This window comes from Nyctibius grandis, chromosome 6 (genome assembly GCF_013368605.1).
Source record: "Nyctibius grandis isolate bNycGra1 chromosome 6, bNycGra1.pri, whole genome shotgun sequence".
NCBI lineage: Eukaryota > Metazoa > Chordata > Aves > Nyctibiiformes > Nyctibiidae > Nyctibius > Nyctibius grandis.
In genome coordinates this window covers 71,712,228-71,739,116 of record NC_090663.1, presented here as the reverse complement: position 1 = coordinate 71,739,116, position 26,889 = coordinate 71,712,228, and the positions used below count along the sequence as shown (strand labels likewise).

Below are 26,889 nucleotides of genomic sequence, written 5' to 3'. Positions count from 1 at the left end.
GGGTGACAAACCAGCACCTCACCTGACCAGGACTACAGAGAGCTGTAGCAAAAGGGAGGAAGCACTGAGATCATCCCATAGATATCCCTTACAAACAAGATCGTTGGTATTCACAGCTTTTTACCCCAAATTTCCATCTTCTCCTTTGTTTGGCTACATTTCTCCTACCAGTGCTCCACCGTGTTCCCATCTTCCTCGTTGCACTTTGGCTCTGGTATTCAGAGGCTCTTTTTCTATTTGTATTTTCTCCCTTCCTCCTTTTTCCTCCTCTTCTCCACTCCCATGCTTCTAGCTTGCTTGACTTTGCTTCCCAAGACCTTTGATTCTGCTCACTTACAGAGGTGTAAATTTTGGGTACTTCCACTAAAATCACTAAGCTCAACTAAGTGCAGAGGGCACTAAAATCACAGTCCCATTGCAACTAAGAGAAGTTAGGCCTGTGATATGGACTAAGTTTCATTTTTCTCCCTGTTTGTGTCCTCACTCAGCCCGTTTCATGCAAGGACTTCGCAAACCTGAGGAAGAGCTAGCAAGAGAAAAGCTGTTTATCTGTGACCTTCAACAACAGCAAGGAAGAGTGAGAGGACTGCTCTTACAGTCTGGTATAGGAAAGCCCCATTTGCTCTCCATTGCTCCAGGGTATTCCAGTTTGGCTCCAAGGCTGTGGTTTATCAGCCCTGGTCAAAGGCCACTGTTTCTCTAGTAACTTGCACAACTGAAAGCAGTTTATCATTCCTTCAGCTTTGCACCCCATATAACCTCCCACGTTGTCCACTTTCCCCTTTGCTACTTTCACATTTTGTAGTCACTTTCTTAAAAGGCCCATGAAAATATTACGCTGCATTTCACTACATTTAGTTAACTGTAAAATAATAATAATAAAAAATCCTGAAAGATTTGGAGGTATTTTTAAGAGAATTTAAATATAGGACTCTTTTCATCTAGCTATCGCTGCAGTAATATAAATGAAGCAAATTAATTTTAATGCTCCAAGGTACTGATTCTGTGTCACTGTCACTGACAGGATCCAACTAGACTTTATGAGATGGCATTTGACTTTATGGAAGTGAGCACTATGCACGCATTTACAATTTTACAGGGACTTTAAGCTGTCATGCTGAAAAATGTTTATAAAACATTAATCAAAAAATGCCTCTTTAATACAATGCATTGTCTGAAAGATGTTAGAAGGCACATATTGTAAATGGATTCTTTTTCTGACTAAAGTAATTTCTACCAAAAGCCTTTCCCCACTGCTATACAAGTACACAGTGTGGAGAGATAAAGAGCACTTTCTCAGCACATTACTACCTGATCCAAACACTCGGGAAATCACTAATGTACAGCATGCCATATTTCCATGTCACACATGACACATTTGTCTAAAATTACCCAACAGAGTTTGACACTGCAGCATATTCCATAGCAGAGCTTTCAACTGACATCTGCCAAGTAAGAACTTCAAGTAGGAGCTTTCTTCTTCTAACAAGCAAGTAAGAGTTTTCTTTTATCCTGTACCCATGATGGAAGTGATAAAACAATAAGTACTGGAAATCAGGGGTTTTTTTCTATTTTAATATGTTTATTTTATGCTCGCTGAATGTGGAAGCTCCCCTCAAAGCACTGTTTCATCATTTGCTATTTTCTATCACGTTGCAATGGGTTCAGAGAACTTAAGAGAACATTTTTATTACCACCGAAACATAGGCCATTATCTCTCAAACCCCAAGCAGAATTATTGCTAGATGCTCTACTTACATACTTTACTGTATAGGTTTTTCTCCTTCAATGTCTTCATAACAAACAATTTATCTTAAAACTTTATTGCTTACATTACTGAAACACATTCCAAATCACAAAACGCTGCAGCATTTCTTCTCAGGAAAAGAGGTTTGAGGCAAAACAAAGAGGTCATCACTAGGGCTATGGAACCACCAGGCATTCAGGAATCAGAATGCCAAACAACACTCACGAAGAGGCAGTGGAAACACTTCGAAGAGAAGCCTTAGCCTCTGGATTTTCAGTTCACCCTTCTATTTGTCTATACCTTTCAGAACACTCAATTGCCATAATCTTCAAGTGCAATATACAAAATGAATCAAGTGTATGATGGTAGGTTCTCTGACACTCTCCATGCTACTCTCTTTCTGCAGGATCCTCTCAGGGTTTGATGTGAAGGGACCATTAGTAGGCCAAATAGCTATTTCTTTTTTTCAACTGAGAAAAGGCCTGTCGAGGGGCATATATCTCATCAAACCCCTCCTAAGCTGCCAGAGCAGAGGGTTTCTGAGCTTTTCCCTGCAAAGACAGTGCCAAATGAGCACCTGAAATTTTACCGCCAAGTTTCAGAACAGTATTGCATGCAGCCCAGTGACTGCATGGTGGGAAAGGGAGGTGAGATCTGGGCAAAATCCAGTTTAGAGGATTAGAAAAAGGTTGTTCATGCAGAGAGCTGCCAGAATGGCAAGATGCTGCTAATCTCTTGATTGAAAACTTTCTTAAGGGTTTCCCTGTTTCTTCCCAGGCAAATCACATTGCTATGGTTAGTTTTGAGGAGACAGAAGTTTATATACTATGCCTACCCTCACTGAAGGGTAGCCAGGGATAGAAGATGTTTCTTGCCCTTGTTCAGACTCTGTTATGACATACTGAGATCACGATAGGAGAAGACACTTTTGACAAATTAACTGCTTAAGGATTCTTTTTCCTATATCCATGCCCTCTCCAAAACATGCACTGAACTCAAGTTAAATGCTCTTCCCTCAGGACCAGTTTCTTGCAGGTACTGGAACAGCTGAATGGTATCTGACAACTCGTAACAAAACAAATATTCACTTGCTACTGAGTATTCCCATTTCAGGTGAAGAAAGCACCTTCCAGTGTAATATGAAATCACATTACATTGGAGGGAGAACAGATTACTTAAAGCAGAGCCTAAAACAGACAGCCAAGCTCTTCCCCAGGTGAAAAATTCCTCAGAGGAAAATTTGGTAGTCCTTTCCCAGCCCCACTCGATCTGTAACTCTGAGATTTCTTTGGCTTTTAGTACTTACCAAGAGATCCTAGACCTTACAGTCATTTTGTACTCTGCAAAGGAATCAAGCTGAGAGAAGTAATAGACAACCTTTGCTAGTCTCTTGTCCAGAAGGAAATAACAGCGTCAAGGTAAGATTCCATCCGCAGCGGCTGGGCAATGGTTTACAACGGTACAATGGTTTGTGGCACTTTTGGTTCAATCACCTCTTGGTGACAAAGCCAAGTGTTACCACGGAAATCTGACTTTTGCCAGTAGGTATAAAGGGATCATCCATCAGCACAACCACAACTGCCTCCAGGTGATATGACACTCAGTCCCTGATTGGGAAGGATCTGCAATCTTTGTAGCAGTTGAGACTACATTCCTCTTGCCTTTTTTTCCCACATATATGCTGTATGAAGACTTGTGCTTAAAATATTTTCAGGGAAAAAAGACAACTTTTTAAGCGTGTTTTCCTATTTCAGGTCAGTGACAAGTGTAAGCAAAAATCAGGCTCACAAATTGGTAAAAATAAACATCTGAGGGGAAGGTTTTACAAGGGACTGGTGAGATGTTAAGGGAGTCTGGAAGAGCTGGAGGGGAAAACTGCAAAAGGGAGGGCTATCCTAGTTCAGTTTGGAAGTCTGCATGGACCCTGATCTTCAAAAACATTTCCACCTTCATCCCCTTCCTTGGGAAAGAACAATGATTTACCAGAATATTCAACAAGCCCTCACATTACATTACATGACTTACCTCTTTTGGAGGACTAGAATTATTGGGAAGGCTCTGTATGGAATCAGAGCGGTGTGGTCACATATTGGCCATTTAGTTATGCTAAGATGCAAGAATTTCACTGAGACCCACACTATGTTGTAAGAGACTGGGCTGGTCTAATAAAGTAAAGAAGGAGAAGGAGGAAGATAAATGAATGAGAAATAAGATATTTCTTTTGTCCTAATTCTAACAAGAATAAAAAAGAAAAACATATGCTTTGAATGCTTTTACTAATTCTTGTTCTTCAGGAAACTGGCTCACTATACTCATCACAGAAATCAGTAATTTAAGGGCAATGTAGGTAGTTACTAGGAAACTGCACATCTTGATACTATCAAAGTCTGAGGTAGATAAAAATGTAAAAGCTGGGAGGAAGAGAAAGCAAGTACAGTTTGTCTATTTCTGGGTTTTCAACAGGTGCGTTCAGATTGGAAGTGATGTTTAATGAACAACACAGGCAATCTTACCAGCTGCTAACAATGAAACATTTAACACCAACAACAGAAGACTAGTGCCTTAGACTCCAAAACACCTCCACCTGTCTGACAACATGGTAGTAGTAATTAGCTAACAGGGAATTCAAGAATGAATTGAACCACCATAAGTCGTATTTTAAATGTGACTTATCCTTAATTTGGCACCATAATGCGGGCATAGCAATGTTGTCAGCTGATCCTCACACTTCAGTGCTTTAGTTATTGCTTGGATATCAGTTCACTCTTCATGCACATAACATACTCAAGGCACAGGATAAATTCTTCCTTGTAATTCACTAGCAATATCTAAGCTATGAAGTTTAAATGAATGGAATTTAAACACTTCCTTCCCTTCTCTATAATTCTTGCAGCCAACACTTTTTGAAGGTTTAATCGATTAGACCTAGTAATGAAAGGAATTCTGGACAAAGAGATTGACAAATGTCCTAAAAACACAAAGCTGAGATTTGATGAATTTTATTATTTCCTGCCCTTTCTACACCTAGCTGAGGCTAAGATTTCTCAGCATTAAAGTTTTGATTATGTGGATCTTATTTACACATATTATTAAAAAAGCCATTTTTTAATATATAAAAACATATATATATAAAAGCCATATCTTTTATAGTTGTTCTTATTATAAAACACAAGCAGGAAAGGATTATGTTCCAAACTCTTTCATACTATCTATTAGATTTTTTAAAGCTTTTTTTTCTCCTGAAACCTTGATGCAAAGGAAAACACGATACACAATTTCATTATAAATGGTAGAAAAGAAAATACTTACTTCTTTTCATAATGAAAAAAAAAATGCTTGTTAGAAATACTAGCATAATTTTTCCTTTAATTCTCTCTTCTTCTGATTTCTGTGGCCAAGAAAAGAAGACATGAGGCCAGAAAAGCTTTAATGCTCCAGTCATTTGGGAAGGAATTTTGAGAGAACAGCTCACTACCTAGAAATACTGAGGGATACTATTTCCTATTCTAAAACTCTATGGACTAAGGTTATGTGGTTGCAGTGGTCATGGCAGCTTTTAGAGGAGGATCCCTCTTCCAGATTCCCGAGACTATCCTGTAATAGGAGATATCTATATTTTGCTGCTGTTGATTTTTCACATCTTTGCACCCACCGTTTTAGAACTGTCTGGAGTCAGCAGCTCAGACTGGTTGCCAGAAGGTGCACTGAGAGCAGCAAATGTAGATGCAAGTCTCTCAGGGAGACTCAACATCATCTTCAATACTCGCCAGCTTTAGTATGGGTGACACTTGTAGCCTCTGCCAGCTTGAGGTAAAAAAAAAAAAAAAAATCGAGTCATGTCCAAACGTGGATCTTCCCAAGGGCAACCTGTCAGCTGTCTGCTGAATATAATGTAGTTTCTTAAAGTAGATAAATTAACTTTAACTGGTTTTGGTGGGGAGGGAGGGCTCTTGTGTCACTATCATTTTACAGATGGATATGTGTGTTTTGGGTTTTTTTTTTATTATAAAGAGGTATGAGCTTGCTGTCATTAAAAACCTGCGATCTGGTTTTTAGTGTCTGATCCAATTACATGTACATCTGCGAAGACACGCAACCAAATAAATAATTGGAGAGCTGCAACTCTGAAATGACAATTGTTATTCATCGATCTCTTTCTGCAAGGCGAGATTGAGAGATGTAAACTTCAAGTGAATGAGATCTCCTGGGTGAGATTCTTCAGTTCAAACACAGTAAACAACTGTTGTCCTCTGATGCACATTTTAGTACTGCTGGAGGCAAACTTTCTAAATATTAATAAAAAACCTACTACTGGCAGAGTATACAGATGAAAAGGAAGCCCTGGGAGCTGGTACAGAATTTCTTGCCGCATTCTAAGTCTAATCAAAGAAACGTACATTTCAGGTCAGAAAGGAAAGGAGATTCCCTAATTTACTCTAGTATTTCCCCTTCTAGAATCACAGAGAGGTCAAAATTGAGTAAACTGCAATACATTAGACAAGCTATATTGCAAACCTTGTGATTAAAAAACCAAGGGAGAATCAGGTACTCTGTGTCCAAAAGCCACTCTAACTCACTGGACTATGCTGTTTCCTACTTTCAGACTGGCCTACCAGCACATTTCCTTCCTGCAAGTACAGCCCCAAGGGATGCTCTTGTCTGAAGGAGACACACAGGGGGTGCTTGCCCAGCCACGTATATGAGTAGCAAGGGAAAATAAGAGAGATGCTCTGGCACAGACTATCCCAGCAACCACAGTCAACTCAAAACCATCAGTCTGACTTCTTGTAGAGATTGCCCCTTCAAGTGAGTGGTGGCCTTAGTATTAGAGAAATGCTTACACATGCAAAATGGCATCTCACCTCAGGTGGATTTGTCTGTGCAAGCAGGACACATTCATACTATTCCCAATTACATAAATCTTCAGTCTATATTTGGTTTTGCTAATATTCTGATATGGCAGCCATACTGGAAGTAGCAGCATTTCCCAGGTATTCTTTGGGGTCTACTGAGAAAGAAGACATGCCAATTACGTGGTAATAACCTGACTGATAATATTGACTGGTGAGAACCAAATGTTGGTTCTAGAAGACTGCTGAGCTAGGAAAGGCGATCCACCTGCCCTCAAGTTGGGCTACAAAAAAAGATGCTAACATGAGAGAAGTGCAGTGGATCCAGGTGCTTCTGCTCTCGCTGCTATCATCTCATGTAACACGAACCCCTCACTTCTTATTTTCCAGTGACAGAGAGAGGACAAAGGGGAGGGGAATCACAGAGCAGAGGAAAAAGCCCAGCCAATCACTTGCTGGTTCTTCCAAGCAAATGCTGGGCGAAGACTGAAGAGATGAGAAAAACTTTTCGTTTTGGCCCAAAGACTCACAGTGTCAAAACTCATTAAAGGTTCTAGCAGCCACTAAGCCCGCTGGGATCCCAGAAGCAGGAACAGGAGAGAGTTTCTGACCCTCTGGCTGTAGCAAAGGGTATATACTGGCCCAGACATGTCTTCCACAAGACATTCTTTCAAGCATATTCCTCCCATCAGCTTCCCTTCTGCCCCAAGGGTCAGCACCCACCAATTCTAGGCAGAGAAGCAGCCAGATCATTTTCACTTACATCACTCTATCGGACACCTGGGGAAGAAATAACACTAAAAAGTTTGTAACAGATAAGAAAATATGCAAATTCAAGCACTAATAACACCAAGAAGTATGACATGATGCCAGCAGTAATGTCTCATGTTCAACACTCACAGGAAAATTTTGGAAGTAAAAGAGACAGTATCAGAAGTCTTACTCTTTAAAACTTTCAGACAGCAATTAACCAGGATTATTTTCTATATCTTTTATATAAAAGTCAGAGGAATTATTCACACATTTATAGCTAGTCATAGTTAGTACCTTGATGAATAATTGCCTTAGAGGACAATTCTCTGCCAGGAGCAGAGAAAAACCACCACATTTCAAAAATACCACAGAGCATAGCCTGAATACTCCCTTAGGGCAACACACCTGATTTTACCATCTTCCTTTCTATTATAGAATTAAGAGATGCCTCTTAAAAGCAAAATGATCTACCTTTTATCTTAACACAAGTTACAACATTATGTCATTTTTCTGTCTAAAGTAGAAAGGTGATTATCATCACACAATAAGAAGAGTCTCTGATTGATTAGTACAGCATTTCACAGAGTTTGGGAATAGGAAAAAACAGATGAAGCAAAAACCCAACTACTATTAAACAGCAGTGGTTTAGGCTGTGCAAATATATTATTTATCTCCAAAAAATCTTGTAAGGAGATATTTGTAGAAAACATAAGTGAACTATATATAGGTGTGAGCAGATTGGATCTATCTGCGAGCACGATGCACCCTGTCACATCGTGCAGCTGGGGAACTCGGGGGAAGGCACGGGCTGATTAATCCATAGCCTAGATGATCTGCTCACAGACAATTGAGTTGTCTGTGAATCTACCTGTGCATTACAGCAGGCTTTTAAGAATTGTTCAAGAACAGTCTATCAGTTCCTTACTCGCGCAGTAAGAAGCTGAGTATTTAAAAAATAAATTTGAATGAAATTAAAACAATACAAAAGAAAGTTAGCGCTTTGGCTTCTGTTTGCAAACTGAACTCTATTCTTTCCTGAAAGTATTTTGTAGCCTACAAACTTTGATTGCATTACTTTAAGAATTCCATGGTGAAAGAATGGCTACATTGATAAATCCAAATGAGGAAAAATGCACTCTGCATCACAAACAATACCCTGATTTTATTATAAGGTGGAGTCATTTTAGTTATTTTGTTTTGATTTTTTTACCAATCTGCTGTTCATCATACCTACAGTACTAACATTTGCACTTGTGGTAGGCAAAAATAGGTAGCAGTGCTCCATTTTTTGCTGATAAAATAATTTTACATAGTAAATACAAAGAATTAAAGTGAAAATATTTTTTGACAATCCTGCATTTTACTTTAGGAGTTGTAACTTCTAGCTAGCAACTCACTCCCTGCAAGAATAAAATAATGTTTTGTACTTGGCTACAACTTTTGTGTAAGTGCAAAACAACTCTACGGTGTTTTTGTAGATGAGCCACACTGATAGCTTTGCACTTCCTTGAGGCTTCTTCTCACTGAATGAACTCCAGGGAATGGCATCATGTTGGGCTTTCCAGATGGATTATGTGAAGCCATAGCTCAATGTCATTTTCAATAGCAAGGCTCATAATTAAAGGTCAAATAGTCACTTCATCTGCAATCAATCAATAGAAGAAGTACTAATACTAAGTACTAATCAATCAATGGCAAACGCACTAATAAAAGCCATGCATCAAATGTCCGCATATGTGTGTGCTCACATGCACTGTGCATATATGTGAGTAGGGAGAAGGAGAGAAAGAGAACAAAGTGTGGGTGAATATGCCAGAGGGCATTGTGAATGCTATATTTATCTTTGCTACTTGTAAGTTTATATCCTGTTTCACTCATTAAGTGAAATACAAATAAACATTTGTTTTTCTGCATATGTGATGTACTGTATTCAAAAAACTGCCAAAGCACCCACCTTTATGCAGAAATATCGGCTTGTGTTCCTAACTAAGAAACACAAAGGCACCTAACTCTGTGTAATTTGTCCTTACACAAACATGCCCTGCACTCTGATCTTTGAGACAAAAAGTGTGTCAACTGTTCTGTCTACAAAATAAACCCCAGCATATGGGAACAGCACTCATCTCCGTGCAGAGCAAGCACTTATTCATGGATTCAACAGTGGAAGTGGCAGTTGGCCTCATGAGCATGCACTGCATGGGAATTAGTTGGTTTCATAATATGGTGTGGGAGAAAGTGACTTATAAAAGTCTTCTCATGCCTCTCCTATTACCACTTCTAAAGCTTTAAAGCTGTCAGCTCTTCTCCTACTTTAGTTGGTGCCATTCTAAGCTCCCCGGGGAATGGGCCACACGTACCTATTTGGAGTTTCACCTGCCAAGCTGAGAGAAATCAGTTTCAAAGTGAAAGAACAAGTGTTGGGGGGTCATTTATACACTACCACTGGAATCTTGAAGACAAACAAAGCAGAGCTCCACAACGGATGGGAAACCAGACCCTGAGCTGTGTCTGTGCTTTCAGGCATTGCAGTGACAGAGGGAGAGGGGAAAAAAAATCTCTCTCTGCTACAAGAGAACAGAAGGTTCCTCATTGCATGGGTTACAGTAAACACCTCTGGATAAGGAGAAATGTGACAGAACAACAAAAGAGTAAGGGCCAAAACGCCTATGTCTGTTCTTCTTGTTTCTGCTAAGATCAGGGTGGACAAGACTGTGCTGTGGATAAACTGCCATTCAGAAATGGCTGATCCTTAAAAACAAGTTAAATCTATTCTGCTTCCGCCTTCAGTGAAGGAATAAATGCTAGCTGCTCTGGTTAACATTCCTGTTTATGTCATCAGGTCAGGGGCATGCCTCATCACACTACAGCTTTATAAAACCTGATCCTCCCTATTTACATAGAAATGTGTATTTATGCGGCTCTATCTTACCCGCACCTGGTACTAATAGTGAACGGGGTAAAATACCAACAGTCTCAAAACCAGCCAGCTTCAAACTGATACACAGCTCGCACGCCTACATAGCACACACTGTGTAGGGGTGCACACAAGGGTGGCGGGGCCCTCAGGCTTACCAAAGATTGGCTCCCAGGGACTGCCAAAAAGAACATTTCCCCATCGGGGTGGTGCTTAATTCGGGACACACTGCTGCTGGTCCCACGCACGACAAGCCTGAGAGCCTCAAAGAAATCTTGGCAAAGCTGAGCCCCCGAGATGGAATACAGCAAGGGAAGTACAGGTCCCAACCACGCAGTGATCTCAGTGCAGGCCCTTGGCAGTATGGAAAGGTAGTGCAAAAGTGCAAAGCCTATGAACAAATTACATCTTGTGACTAGCCTCCTAGGAGGCAAACTTGCTTTCCATGAGATGCCAGCTCTTCAAGGATGACGGTAAACCAGTCTGCCCTGAAGCTGACAAACGAAACAGTCTGTAGACGAGAAATAGTCCCGCAATACTGTGTTACACCATCTACCTGTTTCATTTCAACTTGCACACTTATCCATGAGACATCTGTATTAGCAGGGTAAAAGTATGTACGGCTGGGGAGAAGCTGTAGGAGTCCTTGAAGTCAAGGTGGCCAAAGTATTTTTGTTGGTGTGCTTGGGCAAAGAAAGCTGCAAAATACAAAGCCTGATGCATCGGGCTGTGCTAGTGAGAACAGTAACTTGGAATTGGGAAAATGTGAGCCAAAAAGTCAAGCAAGCTAGAACCTCAGACTAGGTTCTTCTAAAGGAGAAAATGAAATATAAAAAGAGTGTACTAGCAAAAGAAAAGTGAACCAACTCAGCTGTGTGTATAGGGTACAGGTCAAGACAGGCTGCATGAGGATGCTTGGTAAAGTAAAAGAAATGAAGAGTCCTCATTTTTTTCTGGGTGACGGCAAGCCTCTCTAGGACTTAAATATTAAAAAAGGCTCTGTGCCTATTTTCTTAGTGTCGTGGCAAGCTGCAAAAGTATCCAACAGAACGTATATAAAACTATTTTCACTGGAGAGGGAAGGGGAGACTTACACATTTGTGCTGTTAAATAAAACCATCTTCTCTTCTATAGTATCACAGTTGTGTCCTACGTTTATACGCACCTCCAAATAGCAAGTACAGTAGTGTGTTATGACTTACATGTGGGGTTGCTTTCTATAAATACAAGTGTAACTGTCCTCCTGAATACAAGCTCATTTATTAGTTGAAGCTTCAGGTTCACAGAACATTTGGCTGAAAAAGACTTAATGTCATTTAATGTATGTTCTGCTCCAAGGCAGGATCAACTCTAGCTATCTAATTCCTGTCTAAGGCTTGTCTACAATGATAGGAGATTCAAGACTTCAACAGGCAACATATTCCAAAGATGAACTGTTTTACATTAGACAGGTTTCCCCGATTGTTAGCTTAAATCATCATCATTGTAACAAAGTCCTTCCTTTTTCAAAGTTCACTGTGAAAAGGTTACTTTTTGCCTTCTTTGCATTAACCTTTTATGCATTTGACGATCAGTGCTGTATTACAGCTGTCTTCTCTCAACAATCCCCATTGTTTTAACCTTCCTCTGGGGTCACGTTTTTGAGATCTATGATCATTCATGGCACTCTCCTCTGATCTCTTTCCAGTTGGCCTACATAATTTTTGAATTGTGGAGCCCAAAACATCATGCAAGTGTCAAAAGCCATAACGCTCTCAAGCCATACAACTTTTGCTACTTCTCTGCAACCCACAGTACCTTGTGTGAAAGGAAATTAGGTTAGTTTGGTATGATATACATTTGACAAATCTACAGGGATGTTACTCATTTCCTCGTTTCTTCCTACACTGTTAAAATAATTTATTATTTGTTTCAGTAGTTTTCTACAAAATGAAGTCAAACTCACTGATCTATAATTCCTCATCCCCTCCTCGTTTCCACTGTGAAAAAGAGGCATTATGTTTGCCTTTTTCTTGTCTTCCAGGAACTCCTTCACTTCCCACAGACTTTCAAGGGCACTTGCTACCAGTTGTGCAGCACAGGCCTGGCTGAAGCAAAGAACCCTGAGATGAGTTTCGCTATATCAAACTGACTTGGAAAACATCTCACCTAAGTCCCAACTTGTTCTTCCCCTGTTTCAGGCTGAGTTCTTACCTTTGTTATTGACACCAGCGGTGTTTCTCTTTGACAGATAGAGTCTTGAAAAGGCATGTATTCAGTCACATATGCTTTATCAAACCCGTGTTTTCATATTTTGAAAAACAGTAAGAAAATATTCAAGTACTAGTCGTTTCACTGACTGAACATAATGGATGAAGCAGTAGCACGTGGCCGTAAGCATAACTGATTTAGCAGTATTTTGTGAATTTCTATCAGAACATCTTATTATCACTAAGGGGTCATAAATGACAAATATCTCAATGATGCTTTGATAAATGAATTCTAATAAATGAAATTATCCAAAATGTCTGCAGACTTAAAATAAATATACACTTTGCTCATGTTAAGCAAAAGACAGTACTGTCTATTTGTGATTTCTGAATACGCTACATGCTTTGATTTTCACTTGTACATCCCAGCTTTTAGGTGTAAGATTTTACTGTGAGACTGGGCTATTCTACTATTAGTATCATACTGGTAGCATTACTTGTCACACTAAAACCAAAGCCCTTCAAGCAGAAAAGCCAGCAACAACATTTTTTTCCAGCACAGCAAGGTATGAATATTACTGTTTTTTTCTCAAAAGCTTATCTCCTGACTTACCCAGGGTGAGGGATTTGTGTGTGGAACAGAAAATGATAGCCACTGTGTCTGCTGGTGTGAAACTAGAGTTATTCCTAGAAAAGAAAGAGTTTTAATAACCTCTGATAGCAAAAACCTTCTTAAAACATCATCGATCAAATATATTACTTTGAGGATCCATATGCACATTCACATCACTTTGATCAGGTCTAGTGACAGAAATAATTCTACCCACAAATGAACAGTAGTGTTTGATTTTTTTTTTTAAAGCAGAATTGTTTCTCAGTTGTGGCAAACTCTCTAAGGAATATGCTCCCCTGCAAAGGAGAGGAATTTTGAACACATGGTATGTAGGACACAACTTTATTCCAGCCAAGGGTATTTTTGTAAACATGCTATATCACAGCAGTGGCCAGCTTGCCTCCATAAAAAAAAAAAAAAGAAAAAAAAAGAGAATGACCTACGATTTCTTTTCCTAATATGTAATGTTAACAAAATGCTCAATTTAGATAGTATATTGAGTCTACAGTATGAGCGCTGCTTAGAATATGTAGTTATCTTCCACCTCAGAGAAAAACTCCATCTAAGAGTTTACACTCTGGGAGTAAGGCCAGGAAGGGTGGAAAAATGACATAGAGAGAGGTATATGACTGGCCAATGGATCACCCCTTGGGACAAATTAAGAATCATTTTATGAGATTCTAAATATTTACCACACTGTCTGAGCTGGTTACCACTTACAGCATTTTAGATTTAACAGTTGGGACATGTCTTCCCCGCAGGTTGGGTCTAGCAGTTCAAAAGTTATTTAAAAATGCCTTCTAAGGTCAGGGTATGATCTTGTCACAGAGAAATTTTCTTGTGGCACTGAAAAAGCATAAGTAGCTCTAAGACATTGCACCCTCCTTTGTGATCCTCCCTTATGGATACTGCATAATTTATATAAAGCATATGTCTGGAGTCTGCTGTATTGTGGCACTTCCTATTCAGCAGAGTACTGCTAAGAAAAATACTCCAGTAAGCCCAAGTAAGAGGTGGATACTCTGACCAGCTCAAGTGATGCACTAAGCCATTGGCTAACACCATTCTCATGGCAGTATTTTTTGAGAAGTGAACATACAACTGTTCTTTGTGGTTGATACTTGAAAAGAAAAAATAGCTCTACCAAACACGAGTTCAGGACAACTGAACTGATTTAAGAATCACCATATAAACATAACACATCTGACATATACAGAGAAGAGTGAATTGCCAGCCCAGCAAATGGAACTTGAGATGTAAAAAGTCAAACTGAGTTCTCTCTCTCATATGTCATCAGCATGTCTGCAGGGCAAATTATACCTTCAGTGACATCTGTGCAAATCCATTTTTTTTCAGTGGATGAGGTATAGCAGTGATTGATTGAGATTTAACAACTCTGTAATTAACACACAAGAAAGGACAGAATTCAGGTCCTGTTCTCTTAGCCTATGAAACTCTAACAGAGAAAATGCAGTAAGGACAGTATGAAATACCAAAATAAGGTCACCCCTATTCAGAAACCTGCTCTTACACATTTGCATAAACTGTATCACCCAAATCAAAGATACCACACAAAACAAATATTCAAAGGTTCTGATTCAGCACATTCAATTACCTTGTAGAGAAGAGGAAAGTCAAAAACATGAAGCTCATCTGAACAGAAAATACTGAAAGAGAAACAAGTTAAAATTAGTGTTAGATCACAGAAGTGAAAATCACTTAATTCTCTGCAATTGCTGTGTACATGCCTTTTGCCCCCATACAACAGGTCAGAAGCTAGGCTGGACTGAGTCTATCCAGAGAAACCCAATGACAGACAACCTTTAAAGACAATCATGTCTGGAAGAACAATACGTATCATTACATCCAAGAAAGTCAGAGCTAATGTTGTGGCTACACAGTTCTTCCTGAGGTAACTCTTCTGAATCAAGTATTTCTTGACACGATGAATGGCAGGAAAGCTCACTACTCCATGCTGCACATCTGTTTGCACTAGTTTTGCTTATTGGGTTGACAAGATAAAATCTCTGACATGTTCAGGTTGCCAAGTATTTAAATTTAGCCCCTTTCTATATTTAACATGAGAAAGTACAATGTGTAAGCATGATCACAATAAACATTCTCACACACTGCGTATATTACTCTCCCAATGAATGATCACTATTAAGAGAAGATCATCACAGACATTTTAATTCCCTCTGAGACAAAGGCTAATTCCTGAACTGGGCAGTGTACATCAGACAAAGCAGCTTTCGTTCAAGCTCAGACAGCTTTGTAAGTGCGGATGGTTTTTGAGCATCCGGAGGGGAGCTCTCCTCTCTGCCAGCTCTCCTGACACCCGCAGGGCTTGTGGGATGCACAGAGCCCACCCTTGGTCTGTGGAGATGTGGGGGGAAGCAGACGGCTTCCCTGCTGTACCATGAGTAGCTGCTGGGACTGCAGAGACTGAGCATCATGCCAGAGCGCAGGAACTCCCCACAGAGCTGGAGGAGAAACCCCATGACCTGCACAGACCTTTTCTGGGTGTTTCTGGGTTACGGGGAAGGGCTTTTACTTTCAGCAGAATCTGGATGGGCCCTCTCCCTTTTCTTTAAAACTTGTGAATGCAATAAGACTAATGTGTCCCATAGGGCAGTGCAAGCCAAGACTATACATTCGCTTTTGACCCCAGTTTACAACTGGGCAACACGGCAGGGATGTTAGCTATTACCAGTGACATTTTCCATTCTCTAACATACATTTCCGAGGATGTATAAATGTCACCTCAGCATGCACTTAATTCTTCCTTCATGAACTAAGGAAGCAATCCATTGTTCCTGAATTACAATTTTTCTGCAACTAAGTACATTAATTTAATAGGCACAGAAAAAAAAAATCCCTTAATATGTATAATTCTGTAAAGCAATAAGCATGTGTTGCTACCAGTTATCTCTTGTGCATATTTTGCTGTGGCTAGACTATTAACATAAAAATTACATTAAAACATTAAATCAGCAGAATAATAAATGCAGTTTCATCCTGGTGTAACACAACACACACCTCCAGCCAACATAACCAATGGTGGTACAGAGCTTTTTCTACAATACAATGTGCATATCTACCTCCACAACTTCCTTGTTTTTTAGTTTTATAAATATTTTAGAAAAAAACAAATGTCTAATATGTTCCAAGCAGTTTCAGTGCTTATGTTAATATTCTTACTAAGAAATTCCAGTTATGCACACTGTCAGTGAAAATGTATATATAATGATTTTCAGTGGATTGCACTGCAAGTGGTATATATAATTACATATGGCACAAATACAGAGTTGTCTTGCAGAGAAATAAAAGAAAGGACAAGAAAGGCAATGGAAGCAAGCACTCTACACTAACTGTTCAACGAAGAACATGCCTTTTTAACTAAAAAAGAACGTTTTTTTCAAAGTAGCAGTCATCATAGTAACATAAAATTACTTTATTCTGAGTTTCTCTGCATGTTAAATCAGAGTAGAAAATTTCCACATCCCTCTTTTTTGCTGACAACCCTGCACTGATCTAAGCACATCTGGGATGTGATCCTTCTCAGGTGCCCATGAAAACAAGTATATCCTCCATTTTGAAAAAAAGCTCCTTAGCATGGCTTCCTCCTTCTTTGCTTTCACAATAAAGGATTTATACAGTACCATTTCTAATTCCATGTAGTATTTTACACGTGTATAGAGTTTCATAGTCCAAAAAACTGCCACAATTAGTATAGAATAAGAACTGACCCACAAAGTGCAGGGGCAAATTTCCTACTGACTTTAGTGAAGGTTGGATTTACAGAAGATACATTATTTTTATTAGACAAACACGTCAACATACACACACTTCAAGGTAGGTGATGCATTGATTTCTTGAAATCTAACAGGTTTAGAGTGTATTAGATGTGATTTATACTGTAGTATACTGTAGTTACCTCTCTGCCAAGCAGACTCAAACGTCTGTCTCTGGACAGTCTGAAGCAAGATGAGAACTTCCTACTGGGAGAGGAGACAGTGCCTGTATACCACTGCCTTTCCCTGGGAGGTAGTGATCTGCAAGTGTATTTTTAACTGATGGCAAGGATACCAGCAGTCTAGTCTCATATGTATGTTATTTAAAGCTCAATGACTAGAATGCTTCTAAAACAAACTCTGCAAGAAATGTGTTCATCAAAAGAAGTCCATCAACACATTCAAACTCCCAACTAGTTTCTAGGTTTATAATATAGTAAGGAAGAACTATTTAGAAGTTATAACAGTGCTTTTGAGTAACAGCTCAAACCCAGATCTTTCCTTTCTGTTTGGACTGCAACATCTGTGCATTTATGGTTGTTTAATAACAAAGAAGCCAAAACAGAATGGTCATAAACACTCAGAAAGTAATATCGTGCCCCTTTAGAAAGGGAGGACCACTGCGCAGCGTCAGGCACACCTAAATAGCAGGGTTCATCCCTCTCTAAATGCTTACTCAATCTCCTAAAAGCATCCAGCCCCTAAGAAGTCTGGTAATCTAGTTTACTAGACATATTAAAAGTACAAGCTCTAGCCCCATGCCAATATCCCTGCATCCCCCACCTTTTCCAGCACATATAGCTCATTACACACCTGAAACACAGATAAGAGAGATGCTTTAAAGCTGAACTTACTTATGAACACTATTATAATCAAGCTAAATTTATCAAGGTCGATATTTGGATTGGCAAAAGTATCACAGAACGTTGTGTAGATGATCATCAGGAGCACACAGCTGCTGATAGCGCCAAATGGAGGCTTCTTCCTTTCAAGCCAGTCCTTGATGTATCTTCGGACAATCTGAAACACAGAAACCAACAGGTTGCCTCTTTTCAAAGATGCAGGGAGCCAAGTTGGGCATCACAAAGTGAATCTGACAGCGGAAAGACACAAAGAGAAGAGAGTAATTTGGATGACGGCCACAGTGGATTTCAAAGCTTCCCTGCCACACAACTCTTCTTCTGGGGAATTTAACATTTGTAGTGCAACTTCCACTGGGTGTCCATAATGAGAGTATATTTTCAAGTACATTCAAATCCATCCTTAATCATGCCAAATGTTCTTTGCTAGCTGTCACCGAGACATGCCCATTAAGCCTCCCCAAAGTTTATCTCCTCTGCTGATACTAATGGATGTATGTAATTATCACAGTCCCCTTTGCACCAACAGACAATTCCAAGTGCAACTTTGGGAATCTTAAAAATCTGACATCTTCAGGAATTTTATGACGGTAGATAATCGAAAGTGATCCATGGAACACTTTAATATTTAAACAGCTAGCGATGCACCAGAAGTTTTTAATTAAATTATAACTCAAGCTTGAAAAGCAAAAGTGCATGTGTTGTGGGAGTTTAAATAATTCAAACTCTGAATATCTAGAGTTTTTGTAAATCCAAAGACAAACGCCATTTGCACGCTTTTTAGAATACCAGAATTAACACATGAAAACAAGGAAACCTACTGTACTTAGCGGAACTTTTGCATTTTCAGGAAACGGAATCTGAAGTTGTTTTTCAAGAATATTTTTTTAGAAAAAAAAAATATAAATTTTAAAGTAACTTCAATTTTCAAATTATGCCAAATGCTACAGGACTAAGCCTCAGCAGATACAATGCATCTATTTCAGCCCTGCCTGGGGAGTCGCTTTTAGTTTTTCTCTTTACTTCATATGGTTTGAAAAAACTTTTTAAAGCTTTTATCATACAGCTGCAACTTGTGTTAATTTTTCAGCAATCACATTATCTTGCCTAATTTCTCCTGAGACCTCCCGATGTTCTCTGTTACCATGCTCTTTCAGAAATGATAGCACAAGATCCTGAAACACTTCTACCAGAGGGCTCTAAAGGTGTCTCGTTACCTTCCCATAGCGGTACCGTTAATAAACATCACCACTATCGGTTTAATAATACAGATCATTTTAGAGGTATTCAAGATTAATATCAAAGCATCACCACCAACGCTACCATAGGACCTTTTCACACACTAACTGCCAAAGCTGCGGGATTGACCTCACAGCTGTCAGTTTTCCCCACTGCCTTGCCAGCTTGTTTGCAAGTCTCTCAATAGGGAAGTCCTGGAAGCAGCTATCCCAGCGACCACAGCAAACAGACTTCATCGACGACATGGCAGGGCACATACTAAAAGTTTGGCACACGGGGTTCAAGGAAAGCTAACTGGGCTGAAGACCAGCACTTACCTCCCAGCACTTCTAAGCTTCCCGTTGATGAAAAATAACAGATTTACAGGAAACCATGTAAGGGAATGCTCAACACCCCAGTGAAAACACTCAACTTTAAAAGTTCACACTTGCCAGATGTTAAAGAGAGAACACAACTCAGCATATACGGCCAAACCTCTGAAACAGCATTCAATGGAGCTCCTTCAGCCACCTCCTTACAAGCCACTAGGTAGGAACAAGACACTGCACTGATGAAAGAGAGGCAAGAAACCTGAGTGAAGACATCTAGTGTGCAGTGTGAAAGACTTCAAACGGGAAGACCAGATTAGTCTAATCTGAGCAGATCTGGGATTCTGTAATTATCAGAAGCAAAAAGCAAAGTCTTCACCTCTAAAGTGAGTGTTTTCTAAGGAAGTTTTAAAAAAATCCTATTACCCCCTAAATTAAGGTCACATCGGGGAAAAAGGAAAGCTACTTAAGACCTGCTCTTTATTTATGGTCCTTCCAGAAGATTTATATTGAAAGTAATGAGATGTTGAAAAAGAAAAGTGATGGTTAATTATGCCACAGTACAACTTACACTGGAGGTATTTATTACAAAAACTATAACGTCGTGTCTCTACAAGGTATAATTACAACATGCATGACAATAATAACTTTATACATGTATTTATCATGGACTGACATAAAATTCAGAAAAAACATTTTAAAAATGAAACTGCAAGCAGTATTTCCTCAAAATCTTCAGTGGGCTGATATCTTCTTTAAATATCCACCTCTACATAGTCTGGACTTATTGTGAATCAACAACCATAAATACCAGCACGGCTTCTTACTGCACATTGCATTTTTAAAAAAATGACATAGTCAGATCCTGAAGAACTAAATTGTGGCTTCAGGAAATCATCTCATCAACCCAGTGTCATGCTAAATGTATATTGTAAAAACACAGAAAAATACATCCTCTCTAACGCAGAATCCCATACATTCTGTTCTTCTCACAAGGTTCAACATGATCTGTAATTTCAGAGGTCGATTCAGCCTATGACCACTGATTCAAGGTAATCTAAATTCTTGTATAACTTAAGAGAGGGGAAATATAACCCTACAGGCATCTGTAAAAACTCAACTAGATTTTTCACAGGGAAGCTCGTGTCAGCTGATTTATTTTGACTGAAAAACAATCCATTTGTTACTTATTCATGCCCTGCAGAGTTGTTTCAGGACAAGGATGCTTTGAAAGCCTTTTAATTTTTAACCCAATTCTATAACTTTTCAGGGTTAGCACACAACTTAAAAAAATTGTGAAGATTCCCTCCAACCCTATCCATTCTGTGATTTGTAGTGACATAATGATAAATCCCATAAATACAATAAAGACAACACACAATAAAGTACAGAGCCAGCCATCCAGTGAACTTGTTGTTCTGTGGTGCCAGCACTCTGACAGGAAATCTAATAGAGGTTGAAAAGCCACGGGCAACGCAGATTGAAATGATTAAATAAAGAATCTCATTGGTAATTCAGAGCCTGGGCAGAGATATTAAGCTTCATTTGTCTGTAAACACAGCAAAAGCTAACGCAATCATTTTTGCATGCTATGGCCTGTACGAAGGACGCCAGACTCAGGCACCATATCGGTGTGCCACCTCTCAGTTGAAATGACAAAGTCCAGTATTCACCTGGTGAATCCTTCCCTCAAACTGTGGATTAGTGGAGAGAAGAGAAGCAAAACTTTGTAGTAGGTGATTTTTTATAAATAACCTACATGATGAAAGATGCTGATAAACTCACAGAAAAGTCAGACAATAAAAGAACATAAACATGTCCATCAGGCAACTACCTCCTGGTGACTACGTCCTGGCAATCTCCAAAGGTTTTTGGAAAGGCATCAGCTCAAATTTGCTTCAAAATGCAGTTTCAGCCTCAAACTTCCCTCTTGCCCAGGATTTAAATTTTAACTACAAAGGAATGTAATTACACATGAGTTAACACTAGTGTCCCCATTTCAATTTAGGTCTTCTACCAGAATGGTTATATCCACAGTATTTTTCCTCCAGACTGCTCTGTATCCTGCCATAACCTCCTCATCTAAACACCAGCCTCCCTAAGCAAATGGGCTTACTGCTCGTTTCACTTAACATCCCCTGTACAAAGGAACACGATCTGCTATTCCAGAAAGCAGGTAAATAATGCTCATCTGTTATAAGATCATACATGAAAATAGCAGAAGATATACTGCAGAAAAACAATTCACTTATCTAATTGTACCTTCATAACAACCATGCTGTATACCCAGAGAAATTTGTCAGTAAAATACAGCTAGACTGTTTCCACCTGCCTGCTCAAGTGCTGGACATACAAGATAAAAAATGCAATAAACAATGTAATTCATTAATGTTCATTATTAATTGAACTAAATAGGGCAAGGAGCTCCCCCCTCATGTATATGGAATGGAATAATTTCTGACATTTGTAATACAGTACATCTTTTAAAAATTATCTAGATCTTCAACTTATTTTTTTTAAACCCATGAAATGAAAAAAAAAAACAGGGGAAATGGTTATGAAGTCACTTTTTCTGTTTCCATTATAGACACAAGAGTATCTCTTGGTATTTACGTCATTACACAAAGTAGATTTTCCCTTATTCTATTTTGGACTGATTTAATAATTAACAGAATTTACCGTGTTTTTACTGCACTTCTGCTCCTCGTTTATTATGTATTGGTATGTACTTCTAAATACCTGGGAAAAACACTTGGGGCTTTACCATTTCGACAAAGAAACACAAGTCACTTTTTCCTTGTGTCAAAACACACAAGGAAACAAGCTGAAACTATGCTGGGTTATCATTACAGCTAAATGCAGCAGTTACCTTACTTACTTTGTCCTTCAAGGTAAGATTCCTAACTCATTAACTAATATTACTAGTACTTATAGCAACTGACCTTTGCAATGAACTCTGCAACGCAAAATTTTCTTCTAAAAAGCTTTGAGTCAGGCTAGATATTTGCAACAGTTCTATAACTTCTCAAAAGCTCTTCTTATATAGTGATGGCAAACCAAGAAAGAAGACTGGATGGAATATTGGAAGCTACTTCAGTGAAGCTTGGAAGACATGAAAAGGGGAAAAATTGGTAAAAAAGTGAACTAAGATGACAGCAACTGTGAAAACCAGTAGAAAGAATCCGATACTGGAATGGAAGGGAGATTATGCGGGTTGTAGAAATGACATAAATAAGATGGAACATCCTTCACACATTTCTATAGCATAGTCACCCTCCATATACCCAAGGTCTGCATCGCAGTTCAAATGCACAGACCCTTTTCCAAAGCAGAGCTCATATCACTTCAGCCAGACCCTGTCCTGTTAATTTTATAGGGACCGTACCTGTGTGAAGGCACGCATTCCCACCTGTTCCTGTGTACTGCTATAAAGTCCCAAGCTTTGCACTGGTTCACCCACCTTTCTATATCTTCCAGGACATCAACAAATGTCAAATCTACCCTTATTCTATGGAGTGTGAAATCTAATATTTCTTTTCTGAAGATGGGATGGAAAAAAAAACCATTTTTGCAATCTGGGGAAAAAAATCTTTTTTACAAGCGTCTTGTTTTCTTTTCTCAGCTTACCAAACTCCCCTAAAAGCTATCTTACTCCATTACGTCAGTCAGTTTACTCCCAAGAGATAGCTCCTGACACATACACGCCTTCAAAGCAAGCTTTATAAAACCCACACAAGGCCATTTTCAAAATTAACTTTCACATTTTAGGGTAATTTACAGCTGTTCCTTTAAAACCTTATAAACAGGTACAACATGCAAAAATGTAAAGGGAGCCTGTAGCAGCAGTACATGTTTTCTTCATATTTTGTATTTCTGTGGAGCCTAGGTTCTGTTCCCTGTTTGAGTCAAGTGTCAGAAGGGAGCGGACTGTGGTCTGAAGGCTGTTTATCTGCCATCTCAGTTTTCTGCAACAAGCTTCTAGAAGCGCTCATCTCCCACGGTACTACTCCTCCTCCCTGCAGCTCAGCTGGACTTTGAAAAGAAAGTAGGGCTACTTCCATGGGGATTTAAGTTACAAGAACAAAAGGATTTGACACTGCTCCCTTTTTATAACAGTTTCTTTAACTAGTGTTTCTCCCACCCACTATAAAGAAACATTAGGCTTAGGTGAATAGTACCTTCTACTCCCTAGCAACTGCCACCTACCTTTCCCTTTCAATTTCTTATTCTTTAAAAATAAATACATTGCTAAGCTTTTTAGTTTCAATTTCACTGACAACTTGTATTGCAACATAGCATGCTTTTAGAGTTGTGTTTATAAGCACACCTCCCAAACGCTGATAGGGTTCCTCTGGAATGTTTTGGGCAACGATGCAGAAGGCACTTAAAATCCTTTACTTGTAGGACACCAAGATTTTTTGGTGTGACCAGATTTGGCAAGGATTTCTGTACAACTGGCTTCATTTCATAGATTTAGGAAGAAGAACTACTTAGAATCATAACATTAATTTTAGCTTTAGTTAAGGTCTGTTTCACGTGAAGTGCCCACTTTACGCTGGCAGACAAATTACCAATGGGGCAACTAGAGAATGCATGAATGATAATGTACAGACAAGCTTTTTATTATTTATTCATAGAAAACAGTGGGTTTTGGTGTGCTGCTTTGAAAAATGTTCAAACTAGTTGAATATAATGAAAGCACAGTGAAAATTCTATTTCATTAACATTTAATCATAAATCGCTCTTTAATATAAAACATAAAATAAAAGTCTGTCATAAGCACTTAGGTGTAGAGAAAGTCTGCAAAAAGGAGAAAGGAAATATTGCAGTGGTTTTCACTGTTCTGAAGTGACGGATAACAGGAAGAAAAAAATAAGCAAAGAAACAACCGTCTTCAGCCAAACCTCACAACTGGTCATGAAGAAACTGCTTAGACATTTCTTAAAACCTTACATTTTGCTGTCTAAAAGTATCACCAACATCTACAGACCAGGAAACAATTATTTCAGCAAAATCACAACAGCTCAGGAGCAGCAATCTTTATCACAACTCTGCTACCTAGGAAAAAAATAATCAGAACTTCAGGCTGCCAGAACAAATTCAAAAATCTTTTCCATGAAATATCTATTACCATGTTTATCATACAACAAGTATTCTCAACTTCTCCTTAGAGGTGTACAAGAGTGGTACACAAATAACAAGCTCTCACACGCTACAGATCTTCAAGGCTTATAGAACATTAGATCTTTATAAAATACTATAGATTATGTCTCTTTCAAAGACCTCTTGTCAGAGAGGTCTTATTTGTTACTCTATAAATACAAATGCAATATTATAATGTCAATACTGACTTGAGTAACACCGTACTGTCAATTAACAAAACACATCTGTAGACAGAAGATCCAGACCACAGTGTTTTCTTCAGGTTTAGACAACCTGCACATCTCTGAGAAAGAACAGAGTGACTCTCCTTATTGAAGACCATCTATCAGTAACTGCTATCTGTAACTCAGTGCCTTTCTGATAACATAATAACTTCTTCCTCCTTTAACAGTTTTTTCTTTACCTAACAAATGCCAGCCATCACCTGAGCAGAGCCTGTACCTGCAGCCCCTCACACATTTCATAGTCAGCGCTAGAAAAGCATGTTTGACTCCTGACAATGGTGGTCTTGCCACACTGAAAAACTGTTCGAGAAACAGTAGAAAATAAGCATCAATTACACTATTGTGACTTCTTTCTCCCAGCCATCATTAAAAATTCTGACAAGTCAGCCAAGCAACCAAAACTCTTGATACATTTTTGCCATAAAGCAAACAAAAAGCCCCAAACAAAACAAATCTAAAAGCACCTTCTCATCTGCTTTGCTGACATCCCAAGGGCTGCTCAAACAGCCAGCCCTGCAGCCTGCTCAGGAAATGAGCGTTTAGGCAACACAGGTTTTCCCAGAGGTGAGATTTTTTTAAAGGAAAATAAAGCCCTTGGAGAATGCTTACTTTAAGCAGCCTCTTGTTTTACACTGATGTGGATCGAGTGTAAAACCTTTGTTGATCACAGCTCAGGAAGGCTGAAGAGAAGCAACCCGCCAAGCAGGCAGGTTCCAAGCTCATTTTTTTCCCCCCATCAAGCTCTCTGCTACCAGGTAACCTTACCAGGTATTCTTTCACTGACTTTCCTGATGAACAGTATGACTGTGCATGGTAAGGAATTGACATTGTGGGCATGAAATGATCAATTAGAAGTAATTGCTGAAACTGTCATTCATGAATTGTGGGCCATTATCTCTTAATGCATCTGGAATCCCAGAGTGAGCAACTTGTGATTCACAAAGAAATATTACATTGCTGTGCCGCATGTTGTGCAATAGGTCAGTAACAAGCGAGCAGTGGTCTACGAACTAAATGCAAAACTTCCCATTTAATCCTAACAGATCCATGTCACCTCTGGATGAAGGGCAAGCAGACCTATCACTGTATCTCTTGATGTCAGTCCTTTTCTTGCTTATTGTTTTTCCAGGATTACTGCACATTGGTTTTGGATATCCACCTTCAAAAACGGCTTCTATTCCTATCTGGGCAGGTTGGCTTACCTTTGTACAGTTCTACCTAATCAAGACAATCCGTGTAAACTACGCTTAGCATTTTTGATCTGTAGCTATCCTTAGCATTTCCTCTCTTCCATATCCTCTGAACAGATATAATCAAGTGCAATAACTTTAGAAACAAAGTCTTTATGCTTAAAGGAATGTGAGCTAATACTGTTGACCATTCATTTCCAGAAACTGCTTCAAACACTTTTAAAGGAGAATCACCCTATTTCTTGTTGAAGTATATTTATAAAAAACAAACTCTTAAGTAAATTTATGACTGAGTTACACAGGCTTTAAGATTATCTATTTTTTCCTTTCAGTCTTTATCAGAACTCTTAAATCACATCTGTTCTCAGTTAAGTCTCATCACAATTCTGATTTTGAACTTCTGATCATTCAGAGCACTTACTTCCTATGCTTACTGCTCAACTCATGTTACTTAGCCTTATTATTTGGTGCAGCCAAAAAAACCCCTCAACTCCACCAGTTAGCTCACATAGCAATTTCTTGTAACATCTGTCCATAGTAACATGCCATTATACATATAAAGTCCTCTTGAAATTTTGCAGTCACTTTGTCTAGCAATCTACCATCATCTTCAGACTTATTACATTGCAGTATAGATTGCTGATACTCCATCACTACAGGTTACTTTATTGCTAGATCTGCTGCCATGGTATTTGTTTCCTAGAAATTTCCAACTAAGGCTTCCAACTAATAGCTTCCAGTTTTTGGACCTTTCAGGACAAAAGGATTCAAGTACTTTTGTTTGTCCACTTTTGGTGGAGACTTAATTTAATTTTGATGAAGTAAGAATGTGATACACAGGTAGCTTCATCAGCAGCCCTTGGTGATCCTAATTAATAAGGAGATTCTTAGGCATTTAACTCAAAGCACGTGAGCAATTCAATAGCCTTCAGGGATACAGAGGTTATGTCCATTTTCCACATGCTATAGTTACAGCCAGGTTACACAGGTACAGATGCTGGTGGCTACTGTCATGCTTATCATGCTCATCTTCTTATAAGATTTT

At 39.0% G+C, this 26,889-nt stretch overlaps 1 protein-coding gene across 5 annotated transcripts in view; it reads right to left on the bottom strand.

Annotated features, from left to right (window-relative positions):
• Positions 1–26,889, bottom strand: part of SLC10A7 (solute carrier family 10 member 7) — a 150,315-nt gene that overhangs the window by 10,007 nt on the left and 113,419 nt on the right. For 3 of the 5 annotated variants that reach the window (XM_068402887.1, XM_068402889.1, XM_068402888.1), the window contains 3 exons: positions 17,715–17,880; positions 14,682–14,733; positions 13,067–13,140 (listed from right to left, as the gene is read on the bottom strand). In XM_068402887.1, coding sequence (XP_068258988.1) covers positions 13,067–13,140; positions 14,682–14,733; positions 17,715–17,880 — 292 coding nt within the window. Of the gene's footprint in view, positions 1–12,300; positions 12,352–13,066; positions 13,141–14,386; positions 14,463–14,681; positions 14,734–17,714; positions 17,881–26,889 lie in introns of those variants that run through there. The other 2 variants (XM_068402890.1, XM_068402891.1) reach the window with 2 other exon arrangements.